Source organism: Fistularia commersonii, chromosome 2 (genome assembly GCF_037954325.1).
Source record: "Fistularia commersonii isolate RoL2024-O1a breed Wild chromosome 2, RoL_Fcom_v1.0, whole genome shotgun sequence".
NCBI lineage: Eukaryota > Metazoa > Chordata > Actinopteri > Syngnathiformes > Fistulariidae > Fistularia > Fistularia commersonii.
In genome coordinates this window covers 18069746-18091220 of record NC_141285.1, presented here as the reverse complement: position 1 = coordinate 18091220, position 21475 = coordinate 18069746, and the positions used below count along the sequence as shown (strand labels likewise).

At 39.7% G+C, this 21475-nt stretch overlaps 1 protein-coding gene across 2 annotated transcripts in view; it reads right to left on the bottom strand.

Moving 5' to 3' along the window:
• LOC147236610 (SH3 and PX domain-containing protein 2A-like) overlaps positions 1-21475 on the bottom strand; it is a 50805-nt gene that overhangs the window by 10526 nt on the left and 18804 nt on the right. For both annotated transcript variants that reach the window (XM_086171517.1, XM_086171523.1), the window contains exons 6-7: positions 17359-17390; positions 8545-8673 (exon numbers count right to left, since the gene is read on the bottom strand). In XM_086171517.1, coding sequence (XP_086027643.1) covers positions 8545-8673; positions 17359-17390 — 161 coding nt within the window. The remainder of the gene's footprint in view (positions 1-8544; positions 8674-17358; positions 17391-21475) is intronic.

Here is a 21475-nt window from a genome sequence, read left to right as displayed (position 1 = left end):
GTTACCTCAGCTGAGTTATTATAACAGTTTAACTTAGTATTTCTTGTAAACCAATCAACCAGGATCTTTATTTTTTTTTCATCCACTTGTGCTACGTTTACTTACTTTTAGTAAATCTGTTCAATCGCAGCCTCTTTATCTCCTCCAGCCTTCTATCCAATTCTCCAAGGATGCCCTGAGGAATTTTTTCCAGTTTCCCAAACTCTTGTATAGTATTTTATGTTTTAAGAGCCTGGTGATTAAGTGACAATACTGGCAATGACACATTTTAATGAGTCAAAAATGAGTCAAAAATGAAGGGAGGAGAATTACATATATTCTTCTGTATATCTCTCTCAAAGAGAGCAATAACCATTTCACTTAAACATCTATCGGTGTGAATGATGTGAAGGATTATTTGTTCAACTGGTGACCTCTCTAAGCTACACAAAAAAACAGCTGCACACCCTAGTTCTATGCAGAATAGCTGCATATAGCTAGGGTGGATCCAGCGCGGAGAATACCTCTGCTGTAAGTGTCTGGCTCGGAACACCGTGCTGGCTGGGGCTCAAGGATGTAATAAGCCATGTAATGTTCTCGGTCTTTACTTAAGAGCTATGGCTCAAACAAAATCCTAAGTCAATAAGTCAGACCAAAACAAAATGATGTGTACAGAATACAGAAACAATAATCTTACAAAACAGTGTGTTGTGAAAGGGCCTGTGCAGAGATTTTTGTTGGATGTAACAATTAAGGAGCTTAATTGCGCAATAAAAATATGTGACTATGTGGACATGTCGCATGCAGCTGTATTCGAATCATACGATGGATTTGATTTGACACAGAGAAGTATAATACACATTACTGCCACCTGAATAAGCATGAGATATATCTCGGCCCCTCCTCAAAATACCACGTTACCATGGTGGAAGGGTTTGCATGACCCTGTAATCCTAGATGCTAAGTTGTCAGGAGCTTTATACCCTTGATAGGGTCACCCAAGGTTTACAAGTCCTAGGTAAGGGACCAGACAAAATGTGGTTTTGAAGACCCTTATGATGAAATACACTGATGGACTTTGTTTTCCCTAAATCGCACAGGAGTCAGTGGGGTACTCCTCTGGAGCCAAGCTCTGGGGATGAGGCATGAGTGCTGTTTTTGTTTTTGCACTTCTGTGCTTGTCATGGACTGTCCATTACAAACACCATGTTCAGGCCGAGGGTTATTCTTTTGTGCATTTAGTAAAAGAACACCATGGGCCGAAATTTTAATCATCAACTGCATGATCAATTTTATAGATGCATGATCAACCTGATTTGCGGTCACATGTCTTGGACACTTGTGTCAAAAGAGGGGCAGAGCTGTCAACCGATCACCACCTGGCACTGAGTTGATGGGGGAGGAGGCCGGTAAGGCCTGGCAGTCCCAAATGTATTGTGAAAGTTTGTTAGGGTTTTCTGGCAGAGTTCCCTGTCAGAAAAAAAGCCTCAGTTCACACCTCTATCAGAACTTCGATTGGTCCCATGGGAGGCAAAGGATGTGAGGCAGAGTAGCCCATGCCTCCATTGTTGAGGCAGCAGACCAGAGCTGTGGTTTTAAGATGGTTGGTACCTGTTTAAGCAGGAGGGAAATATTAAATTTGATGCCTCACGTTTTCATTGTATCAATTCATTCACATGTTGCCCACAATCCCATTTCACATTAGGGCAGTTCTAGAGTCAATGTACATATATGAACCAAACAATACCCCAAACTATCTTTTGAAATATCTGGAGAATATGGCCTCTCTCAATCATCGTATCACATAATTATGGAAGTTAAATTGTTTTTTATTTTAAAAATAAACCGATTTGGCACATTTTCACATTTATTTCTACCTGAATGTTAAGATACTGAACTGCGTAGATTCTCCATAATGAAAATATCTGAAATTAACAACACTGTTGTTTTTGGGAGACATGGAAAATAGAGGCACAAAAAGAGGCAAAGGAAGTTCAGATCTTGGTAAATGAGTCCATCTAGTTGTGTGTGACTTTGTCAAAGGACACCTAAGTGCATTTTGATGCTTTTGATCTTCCAGCTGGCTCAGTTCCCACAGGACAGAGGGCGTCATCATTTCAGTCTTTATCTGTGTTTTTGTATCATTGTAATATGTTTAAATTATTCTATCTCAACCTGACTCTCTTTATGTTTCCCTGCTTTGGAATGAGCTTGAAAATGACTACAGAAACTAAGGCACATAGAGTAAAAACACAACCCATCACTGACTGCAAATGTAATTTTTAAGACGTTCTTCAATATTATGACTATTGCAGTATGGTCATCATCAGTAAAACCATCAATGAAACTTAACTCATTTTAATGATGTGCATTTTTAATCATCAGTTGGGTCTGTGTATAAAGAGAATTACAAACCACAGGAATCTATTGAAAATATCTCATCTAATATCATGGCCTAAAAAAATCATTGTATCCAGACATTGGATAGAGGCTGTGAGATTTCAGTCTAATGTCACAGCCTCAGAAATGCACATTTTCTATAACATAGTCAAGAAAACTCCATGCTAGATATCAATTATTTAAGTAATTAAAACATAAAAAACAACCAAACATAAACATCAACATCAAAAGCAACTAAAATTGGCTGTTGATACAGATAGCTTGGTTAAAGTTTTCTTGAGTAAATATTAGCTGGATGACTGAAATCTTCAGACATATATCTGATAAAGAACAGAGAAGAAGAAGAAGAAAAAGAAGAAGAGCATAATGTATGCAAGAAAGAATTGCTGTTGGCTGTGATAAAGATATAGATAGATATAGATATAGATATAGATATAGATATAGATATAGATATGTATGAAAGGAGAGGCAGGATTGTAAACCACATTTCGGATGTAGCTGACCTAATAGTCTCATTCAACATTCATTTTCCTCCAGCAAGGAAAGATTCAGCGATAAAGCTCAAAAGAGCAAGCAAAATGTCTGAGCTGTTGTACAGTACCAACCATCTGGAAACTCTGTCAGCTTTAAGACCCGTTCTTCATTTTTATAGTAATCAACAACAGACTCTCATCTGCAACAAGAAACTAAATTTATCTTCTTTTTTTTTCCATTTTCTGAATGTGATTGGCTGACCTATAAAACAAACTATCATCTACATACACCGTCAGTCAAGTCTGATGCATAGCAATGACATAAGTAACCGTTTTGACACTGCAATCAAAAACTAAGTCCCCTCAGAAAACCTTTTTAACTGTTTTCTGCTTAAAGGGCAGAAGACAAAAGATGTACTACACATCTTGCATTAATATGAAAACCACAGATTCAGCAAGAGGAGTTTTTTTTTTTTTTTTTCAAGACCTGAAATGATGAGGAATGCATTGGCTCAGCAGTCCTACAGATATCTGACACCACTGTTGAGTAGACCAGGAGAAAACCCCATTCATTTCCAGCTTCTGTATTTATTAACAGTAGATCCAGTATCAATGCACAAGGGGAAGCTATCAGCCCAATACACACACTTCAAGTTTTCATAAAACACTGGGTTTCAATTACCTGGGCGCCTCTGGTACAAGGGGGGAAGTGTAAACGACACAAAACGACTTTCAAGAGCTAATGTTGACCTAAGGAACTACCTTCTTTCCCTCCCAGCCTCTGAAAGGATAGTCTCATGGTGTAAAAAGAAGCTATAGCCCACAGCTTGTATGCACTCTGGGCCACACTGATTTTGAGACACAGCAACCCTTGAGTGTGTGAAGCCCACCCCCTTAAAGCATTGGTTTTACTCAATGGTCAATTCTTGGGTGAGTTAGGGGCAGCTATTTAATGGCAATAGTTAATATCTGTACTTTACATTTACGACTACATGTTGAAGAAAGCATAATGATCAATCCTGGTCTCAGTTTATCTTCCCTTCTACCGATACCTCTTTGCTACAGTATTGAGTGTTAGTTTGGTGGCAAAAGGTTTAAATGTTCCACTTGAAAGTGTCTATATCTAGAAATTGGAAACAAACTTCATTTAATAGCCACAGAAGCTTCTGAGGTACACTAAAAATATGAAGGATGGGGTATTCCAAATACAACGAGAGGATAATGTGTCTTCCAGCTGTTGTTGCAACTTTTGCTTGGAAATGCTTGGCAAGCTATCTATATCACATCTTCAGTGGTTAATTGACAAGAATTATAGTGTTGTTTAAATGTTACACAAATAACACTGCTGAAACTGCAAATACCATATTAGAAAACAAAGTTATAAATTTAGGACTTAAGAGAGGGAGACTTTGGACTTGAAGTCAATCTTCCAGCATATCAGAGGGCTGAATTACTGTTTCTCACTTGACTATTGTGAGTAAATCTAAGAAGCAGCTGTAAATGTCAATTTGTTTCTGTCAAAATATTATTGCAATTCATCTGGTAATATTTGAGATCCCTGCAAGACAAGGCAGCTAGCAGGGCTCAACCATTTCTAATAGTTTACAAAAAAAAATAAGCAGATATTTTCAATACTGTAGAATTCCAAGCTGTTTTTTCTCCCCATGACTCACGCACAGATTGTGGGGTAAAGTTGCTTAGTTCATAAATTACTGTTGGAGCTCCACAAGAAAATCCATGGTGTTAACTCCTAACAATCAACTAAAGTGAACAGTGGTCTACATTTAAACATATAAGGCAACTGTTTAAAAAGAAAAAAAAAAACTCAACAAATGACTCAACATGATAAGTTGACCTGAAAACAACCCATTTACACCTTTTACGAAGCAGAAATATCCACTTGCACTTGGAAACGCACATAGTTCAGTCTTCTCACCTGCATCACATGATATCTACAATAAATATATGCAGCTACAGACATTCTTATTCATGCTAAAAACACCTTTGCCAAATTAGATCCCTTCCACTCGCCTTCAGCCGGTGCTTTCGTGAATGTGAATAAGATGAGGTGAGCAGTAAGGAGGAATGTTTTTTAAGGTTACTTTATCAGGTGTGACAACTGGCCATACTGCACTGGCATGATAGGAAGATGCATTTTTTTAGCTGCTAAACTATCAGAATTTCTATCAGGTTTTATGTTTTGTGGATGAAAATGCTTCAAATGACATTCTTTCATCATCCTGTTGAGTTGATAATAAATGAATTTTCGCTTTAGTTGAAATGGTTCCTATGCATGCCATGAGTCTTAAAGGAAATGTACATTTGACTTCAAGACAGAGGGTGGATACTATTCTTAATCCAAATATGGAGTTAGCATGAGAAGAAAGAAACCATGCATCTGCAATATACCACACTGAATACCAGACTAGCTTTTTCAGTTGTTTTTTTTTTTTGCTTTGATTGAAATCCTTTACTTTTTTGAGCTTACAAGTAAACAAAACAATCAGCTATGGGTCCAACTCCTGTAACCTTCTAGTTTATTATGATGTGGATTATAAAAGCAATAAAAGTTCTTGCTTCCCTGCTGAGTGAGCCTTAAGGTTCTTCATAACTGAATTTACTTCTCTGCACTGAGCAAATAAGGCAGGTGGAGCAGCAGTGATACAATATCTGATGCCAGGGGGGTCTTAAGAAGAGCAGGCCCTCAGAAACAGACAGGCATTCCTGGAGCTCATTTGTAATTCACAAAGGCTGATCTAGACTTGGAATGGAAGCAAGTTAAACACTGATTGGTCCGTAAGGAGAGATTTGCTGCACAGGACTGGGCACAGCATGTTTAGCAGTAACCTTGAAGCATAAGCAAACTGGCTGCATAAAGTGCAACATTTCCAGAGGTAGCTGCATTTTTTTTTTTTTTTTACATTTCCATCTACTATTCCATAATAGAACCGAGTTTAAAGCATTGAATAAAGAGCATTTCAAGAGACCAAACAGGTTTAGCTTTGTTTAACATCTATCCAATATAGTGTAAACTGAGGAGGCATCCTGGAGGATCCATTAAGCCATTATAATGAACCAACCTCTCTGAACCACTAAGTTTGGCAGGAAATAACTTTTTCCATTTCTCCACGAGTTTCTCCTGCACTACTCTCTCCTCCCTTGCCAGCAACAACCCCTGGCAAAGTCACATAAAACAGACAAATAAAACATCTGTAATCAGGCAGAGGGGGTGAGGAAAGAACCAATTAATATCCAACCATTTACTTTTTAAGACATACCATTGAGGTCAGATATTGAAAGTTGTAACTTGTAACTTTTCCAACCCTTTTTTATTTTGATATTTTAAAGGGCATAAAACTGCTGTCAGGCTTCTATGTTCATTAAAAACATCTTCCAATGAAAAACAAAAACAACACCCATTAAAAACTATTATACAGTAACAACAGAAGCAAAGGCCATGCTCAAATTGTATCGTCAACCCTTTTCAGTGGAAAATATTGCATTGGCTCGAGACACTAGACTGGAAAAGTGGAGAAAGCTGAGCTCGCTTATAGGTCTGACCTAGATTCACCGCCCTGTCAAAGGCATATATTATCTAATCCAAGGTAAGGAAAACTTGATAACTACACTGGCAGCAGGCACAAATTCTCCACGGTACAATAACTTTCAGTGGACAAATTCTACCGTATTGTGGACTATTGTGAAACACAAATGTAACACGCAACTGAAGTGTGTACATTTGTAAAAGTGTCACAAACACTGTATTTTGCTCTTCGTTCTACATACAACATCTTTTATACAAAACAAGTAAAACGCACAAAAAGATTCCCCAAAAATAATTCCAAAGGACATAATGACATAAGTCATTAAAAATCAGTTAAATCACTTTTATTGCAAACCTGATGGACACCTTTTCAGACTTCTAGCTCTGCATAAATTCTACATTTTGCGATGTAATTCAAAGATCAATCTGTCAGAAATGTTAAAGGGAGGGCAGTCATACCGCTTAAGAATGGACGCTTAATCAAATGAGCGTTGAAATCTTTTTAGCACACACCTGGCCTTGTTGGTATTGGCGAAAGGATTGAGACTGATGTCACCCAGCCAAATGGAGCAGTTTTAGCCTACTCCCATTGCAAGAGGTGTTCCTTGAAATGTCCATAGCAAGATGTAGGGAGGTTGTATTTGCTTCAGATATCTGTTAAGGCATAAGCTAGCTTGTCGTAAAAATGTCAAGACGCCGTAGGACGAATTTAAGAAGCCAAGAGGCTACTGTTTTGCTCCATGAAAATCAGACTTAACACAGAATGTTTGTATTACTTCAATTTAGGATGTTTCAGAGAGGGAGCTGAAACAAAGAAAAATCATACGTAGAAATTGACGGCTACTTGAATAAAATTGGAAGTCCAAATAACACCATGATGAGTTCATTGAAGGCTGGGACTTTCATATTCTGCATGGGTCATCCACACACAGTTCAGGCACTATAACCATGTCTGGTGGTCAGCCGAAATACTAAAGAGAGTGGACATTCATAAGCACAGCCCCATGGAATTTGGGTTCCTGCGTGTGTTGTTGGAAAGCACACATAAAAGCCCCCCAAATGGACTTCAAGGTGTCAGAATATCTGCCTTACTGCAGCTCCCCACTGGATTGAAATCCTACTGGAGCAGTGAATGAAAACAAATACATGAACCCAAAGGCTGGACATGTGACACTTCAAAGTGATCCCACTCTACAGACGTTCTTCCTTGAGGCTAGAATGGCATTTCACACACACCCATCATGAAACCTAAGTCCGATTACCCTCCTGATCACCATTTCCTCTTCCATCTCTCCTCTGAAGAACACATGAGTCCCATTACTGTTTTACTGTCTCAGCCCTCCATTAAAACTAAACGTCAAACCTGTTAGTGGGCCTATACTTCTCTGGTCAATCTTTCCCTTCATATGAGAAACAACCTATGACACTTACTTCAGAAAGCTACTTAAAACATTTGTTAACAGCAAAAATCACATAAATGCCTTCTACAGCCCTTCCTATTGATGTGATAAGTTAAAATCAGCAGGTATCATCTAGTCTGCATTTGATTTAGAAATATGAATTGATTAGTATCATAAATAAGCTTGAAAAGTCTCCTTTTTGATCTTGCATAGCAAATACACAGGAAGTTAATTCCAGGAAACTATTTCTCAGATTTGAATTTTATGTCAGCAGATTACTAACTCAAACATTCAGTATTGTCAAAGAGAATGGCAGATGCCCCAAAATGAAGTCTTGGCCGTGTCTACAAGTGTTTTTTCCAGTGGTTAAACAGCTGACTCAGGATTCTTAGCAGCTGGCATTTGTAAAGCCGGCATGTCTTGCTGGCTTTCCACTAAAGTGAGGTGGAATAATTAATACAAGTCTGGAAGAGATTCCTCCTGCTAGAGGCAACAATCTGGCCTCCAGCCTAAACCAACAGTGGGAAAAACAGGGCTGACTGCAGGCCAAAATGAGCCAGATGGAGCTAAGAAACAGCTAGCCAGCCGTGGACAAAGGAGGTGAGAGGGTTGAGGCAGGAAAACTAAAAAGAAACATGACACAGTTTTGTGTTTTCGGTGTGTAGATGCATGTGTGTGGATGACTATACTTATGCTGTCTGTTTCTCCCTAAATATGTTTTTACCATGCATTTGTTTTGATCACTCACCACTCTCGCTCTTTTCGATGACATCGACCACTTCACCCGCTTGAAGGCTGATTTCTGCAGGCTCTTGCTTCTCATAATTTGCCACCACCACATACTGTTCCAGTAGCATTGGGTCCGAAGTATCCAGACCTGGGGTTGATGGGAAAAAACATGCTGTCAGCCAGCTGCCAGCCATAGTCCCCCGAGAACGACTGCTGGGCATCCGTTGTGCCATAGGCCAATTTGTTTGTTGAGTTCAGCCAATCACAATAATCACAGTGCTCAGCGCATCTTCCTGGGAGTCTAGCCATAGAGATGCATCCCCCTCCAGCCCAAAATCAGAGGGAACGGAGACACCGAAAAAGATGAAAAAGGTCCTCCTTCCGAAAAGCGAGGGTTCAAAAGGTAAAATCCATTCTGTGTTACTGAAGTGGCCTCATCCTCATTGTTGAAAGAAGCGCAAACCAGGTCAGCAGAAGTGGGGAGAAACATTAAAACAGTGTGAAAGGGAACCAGATAAAAATTTGGAAAAAGCTGTAGAAGAGAAAGAAAATGAGCTGAAGCCAGTTAAGGACAGGACAGTACAGTGGGAGTAAGAAATGGTTTCCCTTGGAAAATAAACCATCTGCTAAAAAGCCTTCTTCTCAGTCGGGGCTGGAGCTAAAGGAAGAGTAGGGGGTTGTGTACGCCAATCATAAGACTCGACACAAGAGGCCTTAAATAGAACCAGATGAAGAGGCTGGAGCTGTACTCGGAGGGATGGCCCAATCTCTATGAAATACTAGACCTATGACTAGAACGTGCAGCCCGACCAATGGAAATCTTCCTGTCTTTTTCCTCACTGGGTTAACTATGTGCGCACCAGTAATGACTGGTTTTTTTTTTGTTTTTTGTTAACATTCAGGCTTGTTGTGATATGCTCTTCACGTTCATTTCTCAATCATTTCAATGAAAGAAAAGACAAATTCTCTCAAGACAGAAAAACATGTTATTTGTTGAGACATTTCAATGCATGAGACAATGACACCATTTCTCTCCACGAGTGAGGATACATTATTTGAATGTAGCTCACAGTTAAATCCTGAAAAATCTACATAATAAGCGTGCCTGAATGACATGAAGCAGATCTAACAAGAGTCACCCTGAATACAAACACGCTCATTTAAAAAATTCACAGTGGTTTCTGCTAGCCTCTGAGTTAGAAGGTCCAAACACAAAGAGGTTATCCTACTAAGTCCTACTAATGCTGGGGTTAACTAACTTGGCATTGATTTGTTTTTTTTTTTTGCTTCGTTTAATTTTTTTGTTCATTTGTTTTCTGTTTTTTCCATAAGAAAATGCCCTTTTATAGTCTGTTAGAATAGCAGAATACCAAACCAAATGTCTTCAATCCATAAAAAAGCTTCTTTCTTTAATCTCATTCAGCCCCTTGCAAGAGAGATCTATTTCACCCAGAAATGTCTGACACAGTTTGAACTACCATTTTGTGGGTTAGTGATTTGCCATTAATTTTATTTATTTATTTGTATTTTTTGGGTAAGACAACCACAGCGTCATCTCACATGCTGAAATTTTCCTCATACCATGACTTTTGTAAAATACTCAAGCAATCATGCCAAGTTTAAAGTGGATATTAGTGTCAGCTCATTCGTTCATGCTCGATGTGTGGACATTTATTTGAACGAAAAGAAATTGTAAAACCACAATGTTATGTTCAGAAACAGTTGAAACTCTTCAAAGTATAATACCAATCCAAGCATATGTCTGTAACATTAGTTACAAAAACCGTTGCGGTCGAGTATTTTTAAAATCACTCATCAGTTAGCGTTGGTGACAAATACTGAAGTGTGAGCTCAACAAGAATATGACATGTTGACTGAAAACATACAGACAAAGGTCATTTGATTTGATATAAGAAAATACATACCATTAATGTTTCCAATTCACTATTTCTAAGTAATATACCACAAAACCAAAAGCTATAGAGGGGGGAAAAAAGGAGGAATTTGACTGCATGCAGTGTCTGGTCATTACAACTATTATTGAGTCTCACGAATGCATCAGTATGCATTCTGGCAAGATGCATTATAAATGATTTTAAACATGTTATTGATGAGTTTTCTGCTGTCAGTTAAACTTGCCATTTGACTGATGTCCATAATAAAAAAAAAACACAACTGAGGTTGTGCTACCCTTCAAATAAATGATTAAGGTAAAAATGCGTCTTGAACATAATCTTATCAAATGAGGCCAAATGTCAAAAGTATTATTTTTTTTTTATAATAAATTGAGACATGAGTTCATGAAACAAAATACAGGGAAAGAAAGTATTTCAGAACCAGCAATGTGGTATGACAAATGATGAAAAGTCTGGGGTAATAAGCAAGCAAGCATTTAAACTTTGTCAGGAAATGATCATGTTTTGTTTTGGTTTTCTGTCTTTGTTTTTTTCAGGTTTTAGAATAGAAGAGAAGAAAAGAAAGCTGGGGGGGTTGATGCTGAAAAACTCACTGATAGAGAAAATAGAGAAAGCCTTGTAAATTTAACACAAACCAGATTTAATCAAACAAAATCAAGCAGTATAAGTGATTGTTATTTCCCACTAGAATGTGTTATGGAACAGGTGTGCTATTTGTATTATGCGGTGCAGATGTTGAGTTTTTATAGCTTTTGAAAAAAATGTTTACTTGTGGGTTTCTATCAGAGTCCTATAAGCTACTTTCTGTATTTATATCTTTTATCACTGACATTTACACACGTGCTTCCTGCTCCCAACTTTTCAGTCCCACATGACCCAACTCTGTCCAACCCACCCCCGTTCACCAATCATTAGCTCCGTCCAACCATGATGATAGCTGGGAACTTTGCAAATTCTTCATTGCAAAAAGGAAGAAAAGCAGGAAGTCAAATCCACCCATTTATAAAGTAGACCATTTTCATACAGGGTCTTTAATATCAAGCTTTTTTTATATTGGTGCAATTTTTTGCACTGTTTTATTCGATTCATCGTGCCATTATTTGAACTTTGGATTATTATTTTAAGAGGAGTAAAATTTGGCAATGTGCGTGGCCTTTGTTTGGCTCATCAGCAGCAGATGTGCAGATAGATTAGAAATGGACACAGGGCTGCTCTTAAATGCTGTACAGATGTACTCATGTCATTGAATCAGTATGTGGCCCTGAGGAAGAGGGGGCAGACCAAAAACAAATAGACCAGAAACTTTCCCCCTAAAATAATCTTTCAATGAGAAAACCTCCTTAAGTCTGTATAAAAAAAACTGCTCTGAAATGTTTACTGGCTCCGATTCATATGCAGGTCTAATCAATGCATTAGGTCTGAACAAATGGCAAAAAAGTAAAAGGTATCACCCATATTTGATCAGAGAGATGAATTTATGTGTTTGTCTGCCAGTGACCAAACTTAATCATTCCTATTTCTCACCAAAATATCTCTGAACAAATAATAGCCTCTTGATGATACTGTAAATGGGCTTATTCATGCCCACATCAGCAAATAAATCATAAATAAAACATCAAGCCTCCCCGGATCGCTAGCTAGAGTCTGACTCATAAATGGTCAATGGCAAGGTTATAAAATCATAATCTTCATGAAAGAATTTGTTGCTGATACGAGAATAGACTATATCTACGGTATGTCTATATCCCCAACTTGCCGAACGGGCAGACGTGATGAGTTACTCTCTCCACCTCCATGAGAGGTTGAAAAGGTCAACTCTTGAATTGTTTAAGCTGTACATGGCACATATGTCAGCAATAGTGAGAGCAAACTGATGTTAACGATGACAGCTCGATGATGAAAGAGGGAAGTTGTGCTCATTAGCCAGAGCAAAGAACAGCAGAGGTCATTTTTACAATAGAGACAGTATGTTTAGGCTGAGAAAATACTTTGAGATGCTTCCTCCGCCTGTGGAGTTCATTCTTTTATATTTCTTTTAAAGAAAACAATTCAAAAATATATAAAGGGTATGTGTTTGCAGTAACTACCGCTTTGTATTTCCATGCATTTGGTAAAAAGTTGGATGCTGATTTTGAGCCCTCATTGTTAAGTGTTGCTCACATTCAGTATTACCCCAGGTATTTGCTGACATAAGTTTTTATTGGGTATATTAAAGACAAACTCCAGGCAAGAACATTTTTTGTGCATGGAATTTAGAATACTATTACTGTTAATCACCAAGGTTGAATATTATTTTAATAGATCTGGCTTATCATAATGTAAATCATTTGTGAATATAGCGACCTTGCGAATGAACTTTATCTTCCCATTGACCTATCATAATGAAAATCTGAACTACCTGACTACTTGGCAATACATCAATTGTGTGCGTGTGTGTGTGAGCGCGCATGCGTGTGTGCACATGTGTGTAAGCATGCGTGGAGAAAGCCATTATTTGTGCATTTGCATTTTATCTTTGCAGGAAAGAAACATACAAGTAATTTGATTCTCTTGCAGTCTTTAACAAACTTGTCTGTTTCCTTGCATCTGCAGATGATTATTTTCTGCCCATCTTATTGTTTTCTTCTGGTAGAATTTGAATCATAAAAATAGTGCTAGCTCCTGCAATTACATTATTGGATTTGATCTTGTCCATGTTCATGTTCGGCTCGATCAATCAACTGTTCAGTAACAGTTAGCAAAAACATTGCATTGCGGTTACACTTGGCAAGCTGCATCTGTTTATCTTATGTAGTAACTAATGCATATACTGACTTTGCTATGCATCTTGCAACTACTGTAGATCATTAAAAAAAAATAGAGTCTCAAAATGTTGTGTCAGTCTTCAAGCTGTTTCTAACAGAGCCACAGTAACTTGCCAGATGATTAAGATCATTATGACTGGAGGTGGTGGTGCACATGGAAAATATCATCTTTATTTTCAGACAGCTGAAATTAACAAAAGATACATTTGAAGTTCTTTTTGGAGCAAGAATCATAAGTAATGCTAGAATGGGACAATATCCAGTTGGGGGGGCTTCAATATTTTCATTCAGTGGACTGCTCTGACTGGCAATCTTCTTTGTGTATGGAAGTTTATATCTATTTTCCTTATCTGCAGAAGCATCTCGTAACAAAGCTCACACATTGGATTTGAACCTGATCTAACTTCACCAAAGAGCTGGTCTTCTGCTGCTGTGAAATCCATCATTGTCTAAAGGGGTAGAAAGGAAGTGATTTGCGAAAAGACCCACCATTCATACAGAAAGAAAGGGCTGAAACAGTGTACAGTTGTTAAAGTGATTCGAAAGCACTCATTTGCCTTAATGATTTCCTGAGCCAATTTAAAATCCATCTGAAAGCACAAATACAAGCCCCGTTTGACCCACCCAACCTTTTTTCATGCATTGATTAACCCTTTTGCTAAAACTGAGCATGCATGAACATATATGCAAGCTCACATACAATATGTAAACATCAACAAATACAGAACCTCATGCACACAGACACACATGCACACATAGGCCCATAGGGACCTGCAGCTCAAATAAAGCCGGCATGCCTGCACACATAAACACACTCCCTAAGTCTATGTGCAACACTGAAATGGTTTCCACTTGCCACGTAAACCTCCTCTCCATCTGCTTTTCACATGCACAACACCCCAGAGCACTGTGTTGCTTTTTTCTCCTAGTCAATGTCCTCTACATCTCACTTCCTAAAATGCACATTAAATACAGATAGTCCCTAATACCCTAAAATGGTCAAAAGCTTCTGAAATCCAAGTAGTAAATATTGATTTATGTTTATGTATTTACTATGACTCTAAGCTGTTAGTCCAAATCTTTTTCCCCTTATTTTTCTTTTCTTCACCGTTTCAACCAGTTTTCATATGTATGTCAAGATAGAGTTGCTCATAAAAGTCAGCTGATTCAAACTATAAGCTATATAGACATATGTATATTAAACACTAATAGAAATAGGATAAAAAAGGTGGAAAGGCTCAGTTCTGATGCTTTTATATTATTGCAGGAGAGGATGCAGAGTCTATAATGTTCATCCAGAGTCAGAAATTGTGGGAGCGCGTTGGTTTGTGGTGCCTTGCTTTATCTGCTTCCCCTGATTTAACAATAGTTTTCTCAAACTAGAATAATTCTGTTTTGAAGCATGTAAAGTGGTCAAAAGAACTAGTCAATTTAAATGGGTGTGATTTTTAAACACTCCCTTTCAGTTAATTTACCAGCAATCAACTGCAGCACTACACAGTAACATACACTAAAAAATTAACAATTTACCAGTGTGTATAAAACAATGGGTGACATTCCACTAGTCAGATTCATTACTCACGTAGTTCATAATCCACACCCTCTAGGTGTGATACATCCTGGCTAAAGTTATGAGTTGGTAACAAGGACAACTTAAACCTATAGAGCTCTTGACAATCAAGCTATTAACCAGAATCTTTCTAACAAAGAAAAAAGGAAGATAAAGTACATTTGAAAGCTTTGGTCTCCATCATCTTGAAACTGCTTATCATAAAATGGAAATTCTCAAAGCTCTAATAAAAGCTCACATCTGTTTTGCACTTTATTTATTTACTAAAAAAAAACATAATTTTATATCTTATTTTCATTTTTTGCCCTCACTTTAGTATAGCATCCAAGACATTGATGATATGTCTTTTTTCATTATTTTATGCTGGCCCCTTTGATTAATCAGACATTAATATGAACGAGTAGCAACAATTAAAAAGAACATTCTCAAGCGTTGATCCTGATCATATCAAAGCCTATCTTTCCATAAGACTTAATGAGAAATTGGGCAACCTATTCTGCTGTCCACCAGATAAAATGACAATAGATATAGATGTAGATATCTACATGATATAGATTGAGCTATAATCATTGTGTTTAGATTGGGCTTTGTTGACCAAACTATTTCGACCTGAAAACCTTGACTGGCTCCAATAAAAGAAATGCGAGAGAAACATGATGGTGCGACCAACCACGTAAACAGCATCATGAAAAAAGTCATTATGATGGGACTGACAGTGATTGGCCATCAGCGGGTGTGTTGACCTCAGCTGTTTAGACAGTGTACGATTTCCTCCGCTTGCCAGGTAAAAACAGTCCCTTGTTGAACCTCTAACCACTTGGAGTTTTGTGGTGAAGGGTAGCATTCTCCTGTTTAGGGCAGGGGCTCAGTAAACTCCAGCGGGACACCAGCACCATGTAATTATGGAAACCATAAGATGCAGCTACAGCACAAATTTACCACAAACTCACTTTGCTTTATCTTCAGCCCTGTTTTAGAGGAGAATGATCAATCTTTCATCCATGTTAACCATTGTGGCCTGCACAGAGGCTGTAAAGGTGAAGGCTTGCAGATCAAATGTGAACAACACGTATGTTCGCCCCCATTTGACTAAGAATAAATCACTGAGATCTTAAGAACTTGAATTTTTTTTCCTTTATTCCATTGAACACGTCTATCTCTGAAATTATCTCTGAAGTTAACCATGCAAGCTGAAAGTACGCAAACATTATGACTATGATTAATTTTCCGGGCAGAAGATTTGATTTTAACTGGAAACCAGTCTAAGATCTTTCTTAAAATGAATTTATGCAACTTCACCCACATGCACACACACAGAGTTGAAAAAAGACATTTTTTTCCATTGTGCTATGTCCCTGGAATTGCCTATTACATAAATCCTCAATACGATGGAAAACACGTAACGAAATTAGATTGAGCTCTTATTTTGTTTTGTGGCAAATCTATGCAGATCCTTCAGTAAGAAATTCATCCCTAAGTAATGTCACATAGATCTGCCAATTGCCTAATACCATATGTCCAGGATGACTACAATGACTTTGCATGACTGCAATACTAATGTGTAATTTAGTAATGCATGAGGGTATTCTATGACTGCATGAATGAAAGTGCATGAATGTTCATGCGCGCACACCACACAAACACATACAGACACAAATACAGCACTTGCACAGCTGTTCACTGAACCTCTCTCATACTTTTCCTGCCTCCTCCTACGCCTTGATCCCCATGCTGGCTCTGTCTGGCCTCCCTCTCGCCGGGTATGGAATATTTTATGGTTTTAAGGTGACCTGACTGAACTAACACGACACTTTACAAAATCAACAGATGGCACTATACAACACAAAGAAGAGACAAATGCCTTATGTTGAACTAGAATTTCTATTAACCATTTCCTTCATGTTCAAACACCAGCTATCATACATTCAAACAGCTGGTATTGGTTTCTGCAGAGCCATTGCTACCTTGATTTATGTTTTTTGGGAGGTAAATCAACCATTTTTATGTTCTACTTAGTTATATTTGAATTTGAATTACTTGATTAGGTTTTAAGCAACACAACAGTTGCATGAAATAAAAAAAAAAAAAACACACAATTTGGGCTAAAACTATACTAATTGATACTCTGGGACAGTTTTTTGTCAAACCAGCTTATTTTGAGACAAAGGAATGCACTTTATAAAAATAAGGAGTCCTGGAAAACAACCTACAACTGCTGACAGAAACGACTTTCTCCAGGCCCACAGCGGCTCAACTTTCAAATTATGCCTTTAATTTTAACACACGCATGCATACACCGAAACTATCCAAACCATAGCAGAGCAAAGTTAGACACAAACAGCTGCTGAAATCTGATGTAATTTGTAAATAACCATTACCTCAACAACACGATCCTATCTAAGCAAATAGCAAAAAGATACATGTTAAAACAGACAGAGCGTAAAATAAAAGAGCATGGGGTATTTGGTACCTCATAGTTATACCATGTAACAACTGTTTTTTTACATTCTACCACAAGAAGATAAACTTATTTCGGATCTTACCTGATTTACGTTTGCCGGAGCCCCCACAGTCTCTGCAAAAGAAGCACCACCAGAAAGGCATAGTGGAAATGAGTGCACGTATTCAAAAAAGGTCAGGCATTAATACAGCTTGATTAATACAGTCAGTGTGAGGAGCCAAATCTTTTCATGGGACCATTCAGTTACAGTTGGCGCACATGTACCAGCCAAACCCTTGTTGAGAATGCATGCAGAACTTGACCCACTGTCAGGGGGAAAGAGAGAGGGTGATACAACGTGACAGCATGCGACAAGGATAGTAACAAAGTGAGTCATCAAATCTATTGGTCTATATACTTTGAAACTTCTTTTCTCTCTCTTTCTGTGTGTACACACATGTGTGTTGAATTGAAATACAGTAGTAGAAATTGTGCATATACGTTTGGCTGTTTCTGTTTAACAGAGCAGCATTTATTTGATCGTCAACAGTATCATATCTCTTGTTAAGTCCCATTCATATTTACATGTGAAAGCATCTCTGTCCCGAATGCTGGACCAAACAAAAGCTTAATGCAGTTCTATAAATGCAGACAATCTATGCTTTGGCATTCATCCAGTTCACAAAACTGCAATTCCCCATCCATTGTTGAATAACAACCGTGCATGTGTGTTTGCTCAAGATTCTTCTGAATAAAAGAGACAGAGATTTATACACCATAAAACACATTTTCCTACTGTTGACATTCCTTTGGTTTGTTATCATTTGAATGGACAAATACATTTCTGTTTATCATATAAAGTAAGGCAGAATTACTGGCGGTGTAAGTAGTTTTGACTCTTCCTGCTTAGCTGATTTTAGATTTTTGTGTAATAGTATAACAAAAAGATTATTATAAACAGTAGTGTTAAGACATAGCTATCATATTCATATCGAGATATTTAATTTTTATGCCTTTTTATTACTTCATGGCCAGAGAACATCCATCCATCCATCCATCTTTCCCCGCCTATCTGGAGTCAGGTCACGGGGTCAGCAGTCGAAGCAGTGACACCTTGACCTCCCTCTCCTCCGCCACATGGTCCAGCTGCTCTGGGGGGACCCCAAAGCATTCCCAGGGCCAGCATGGAGACATGGCCTTGCCAGCATCTATACAGAGGAGCAGTGGCTCTACTCCAAGCTCCTCCCGGTTGGCCAAACTTCTCACTCTATCTCTAAGGGAAAGTCCAGCCACCCTGTGGAGAAAACTTATTTGGGCCGCTTGTATCCGCAATCTCGTTCTTTTGGTCTCTACCCACAGCCCGTGACCAGAGGTGAGAATGCGAACATAGATCAACTGGTAAAAGGAGAGCTTTGCCTTCTGGCTTAGCTCCCTCTTCACCACGACAGACCGGCACCGAGTCCGCATCACTGCAGACACCGCACCAATACGCCTGTTGAACTCCAGCTCCATCCTCCCTTCACTCGTGAACAAGACCCTTAGATACTTGAACTCCTCCACTTGGGGCAGGACCAGAGTGGCCATTCCAGCCGTTTCCGGTTGAGCACCATGGTTTTCGATTTGGAGGTGCTGATCCTCATCCCGGCTGCTTCAGACTCCGCTGCAAACCGCTCCACTGACAGCTGGATATCATGGCCTGATGAAGCTAACAGAACCACGTCATCTGCAAAATGCTGAGACTTGATCCTGCAACCACCAAACTGGGTCCCCTCAACGCCCTGGATGCGCCTAGAAATTCTGTCCATAAAAGTTATGAACAGAATCAAAGACAAAATGCAGACCAGGCTCCAATACCGATCATACAAGGACCGAACAGCCGTATGGCAGGGTTTGGTACCCCATAATCCCGAAGCACCCTCTACAGGATTTCCCGTGGGACATGGTCGAATGCCTTCTCCAGATCCACAAAACAAATGTGGACTGGTTGAGCAAACTCCCATGCTGGTCCACTGTTCCATGACCAGAACGAAAACCACAGTGCTCCTACTGGATCCAAGGTTCAACAACCAAACAAACCCTCTTCTCCAGCACTGCTGAATAGAGTTTACCAGGGAGTCTGAGGAGTGTGATCCCCCCCCCACCGAAGCCGCATACTGCTTTACCTGGAAGTACCAATCAGCTGCACCCGGAGCCCCACAGACCAGAGGGGCCCGATAACACCCCTTCTTCAGTTTGGCAAGCATCCCTTGCTGCTAGGGTCCACCAGCGGATTCAAGGGTTGCCGCCCCAACAGGTGCAGACTGCCATATAGCCACAGCTCCAGTGTGCCACCTCAACAATGTAAGCACAGAACATGGCCCATTCTGACTCCATGTCCCCACCTCGCTCGGGACGCTGTCGTAGCTTTGTCAGAGGTGGGAGTTGAAACTCTTTCTGACAGGGGACTCTGCCAGACGTGCCCAGCAGACCCTCACGTTACGTTTGGGTCTGCCAGGTCTGCCATCCTCCCCCACCATTGGAGCCAGCTCACTACCAGGTGGTGATCAGTTGACAGCTCTGCCCCTCTCTTCACCTGAGGGTTCAGGACATGTGGCCCAAGTCCGACAACAAGACCACAATGGCGATCATAGAACTGTGGCCAAAGGTGTGTCGGTGCCAAGTGCACATATGGACACCATTATGCCTGAACATGGCCCTTGTTATTGACAATCTTTGACAAGCACAGAAGTCCAATAGCAAGACATCACTCAGGTTCAGATTGTGGGGGCCGCTCCTTCCAAACATGATCTTCCAAGTCGCACTGTCATTGCCCACATGAGCATTGAAGTCTCCCAGTGGGACATGGGAGTTCCCGGTAGGAACACTCTCTAGCAGCCCCTCTAGGGACTACAAGAAGGGTTTGCAAACTGGGCTGTTGTTGGGTACATAGCCACAAACAACAGACAGAACTCATACCCCCGCCTTCAGGCTACCCTCTCATCAGAGGGAAATCAATATCCCCACACCTGTCTAGCGCCTCCAGAGTAAAAAAAAAGAGTCCTGCCCCTCTCTCAGGCCTGAATCCAGACTCCACGCTTTGCGTCAAAGTGAGTCCTACTATATCTAGTGGGAATCTCTCAGCCTTGCACACTACCTTGGGCTCCTTCCCCGCCAGAGAGGTGACATTCCATGTCCCAAGAGGATCAGATTGCCAAGGTCCCCCGCTCCAGCCACTCCCCGACCAGCACTGCACCTGACCCCCTTGGCCCTTCCTGTGAGTGGTGAGCCCAGGGTAAGAGGGACCCATGTTGTTCCTTCGGGCTGTGCCCGGCCAAGTCCCATGGGTGAAGGCCCGGCCACCAGGTGCTCGCCATCGAGCCCCACCCTAGGGCTCCTCTGTAGAGCCCCAGTGACCCTTCTTCACGGGGGACTCCCATGAAGAAAAATACCATTGGATCAAGTCTTCCCTTGCCTAGATAACAAAGCATAGGGTGCAATCAAAGTATGTGTAGAATGATATTTGTAATAATATTTAAATACATTTTCTTAGTATTACATGATGATCACTGTGATTATTCTGGCAAAATTTGGTAAGGTAGAGGTGAAACTGGGGAGACAAAACAGAGGGTGTTGCAGCGATGGGAGGATTGAGATGGAGTAGATGCTTGACCTGCCCTGTTTACTTGTGACTCCCAATGCCTAAAAAAATATTCTTCCCAAGAGGACAGTGAGGACATCTCTGGCCCTGCATAGTACTTTCTTATCACCTGTAGAAATCTAATGGATGGCTGTGAGGTAAGGGAAAAGTAAAAACAGTCACTTGCCACACTATTAAATAAACCTTACAAAAAATAAATGTATTACAATAACTGACGTCCTGCAATTAATCATCCCTTTATCAGGATGATCGACTGTTTGAGAGAGGCAGTCATTCATTATATTGGTCAGTTTGAAAGCTGAGAGCTATTATGCTCTCAAACCATATCCAGATTACACTGAGTGGTGTCCCAAAATATGTTTTTTTCAGTCTATCAGAAATCAGGTTGATATCAGATGTAACATCATTTTTTTTCAGAGGTTGGAAGATTATAAATTAGTTTTTTTTGAAGAGGGTAGTTTTAGTAGAGGTCATCTCTTTTTGTCTATGATTTTTTTTCACCCCAATTTTGTTGCTTGGCAAATAAGAGAGCCAGTCTTGTCCCAGATATCGACTGGCAGCACCAGGAGCCCCAGAGTCTTAA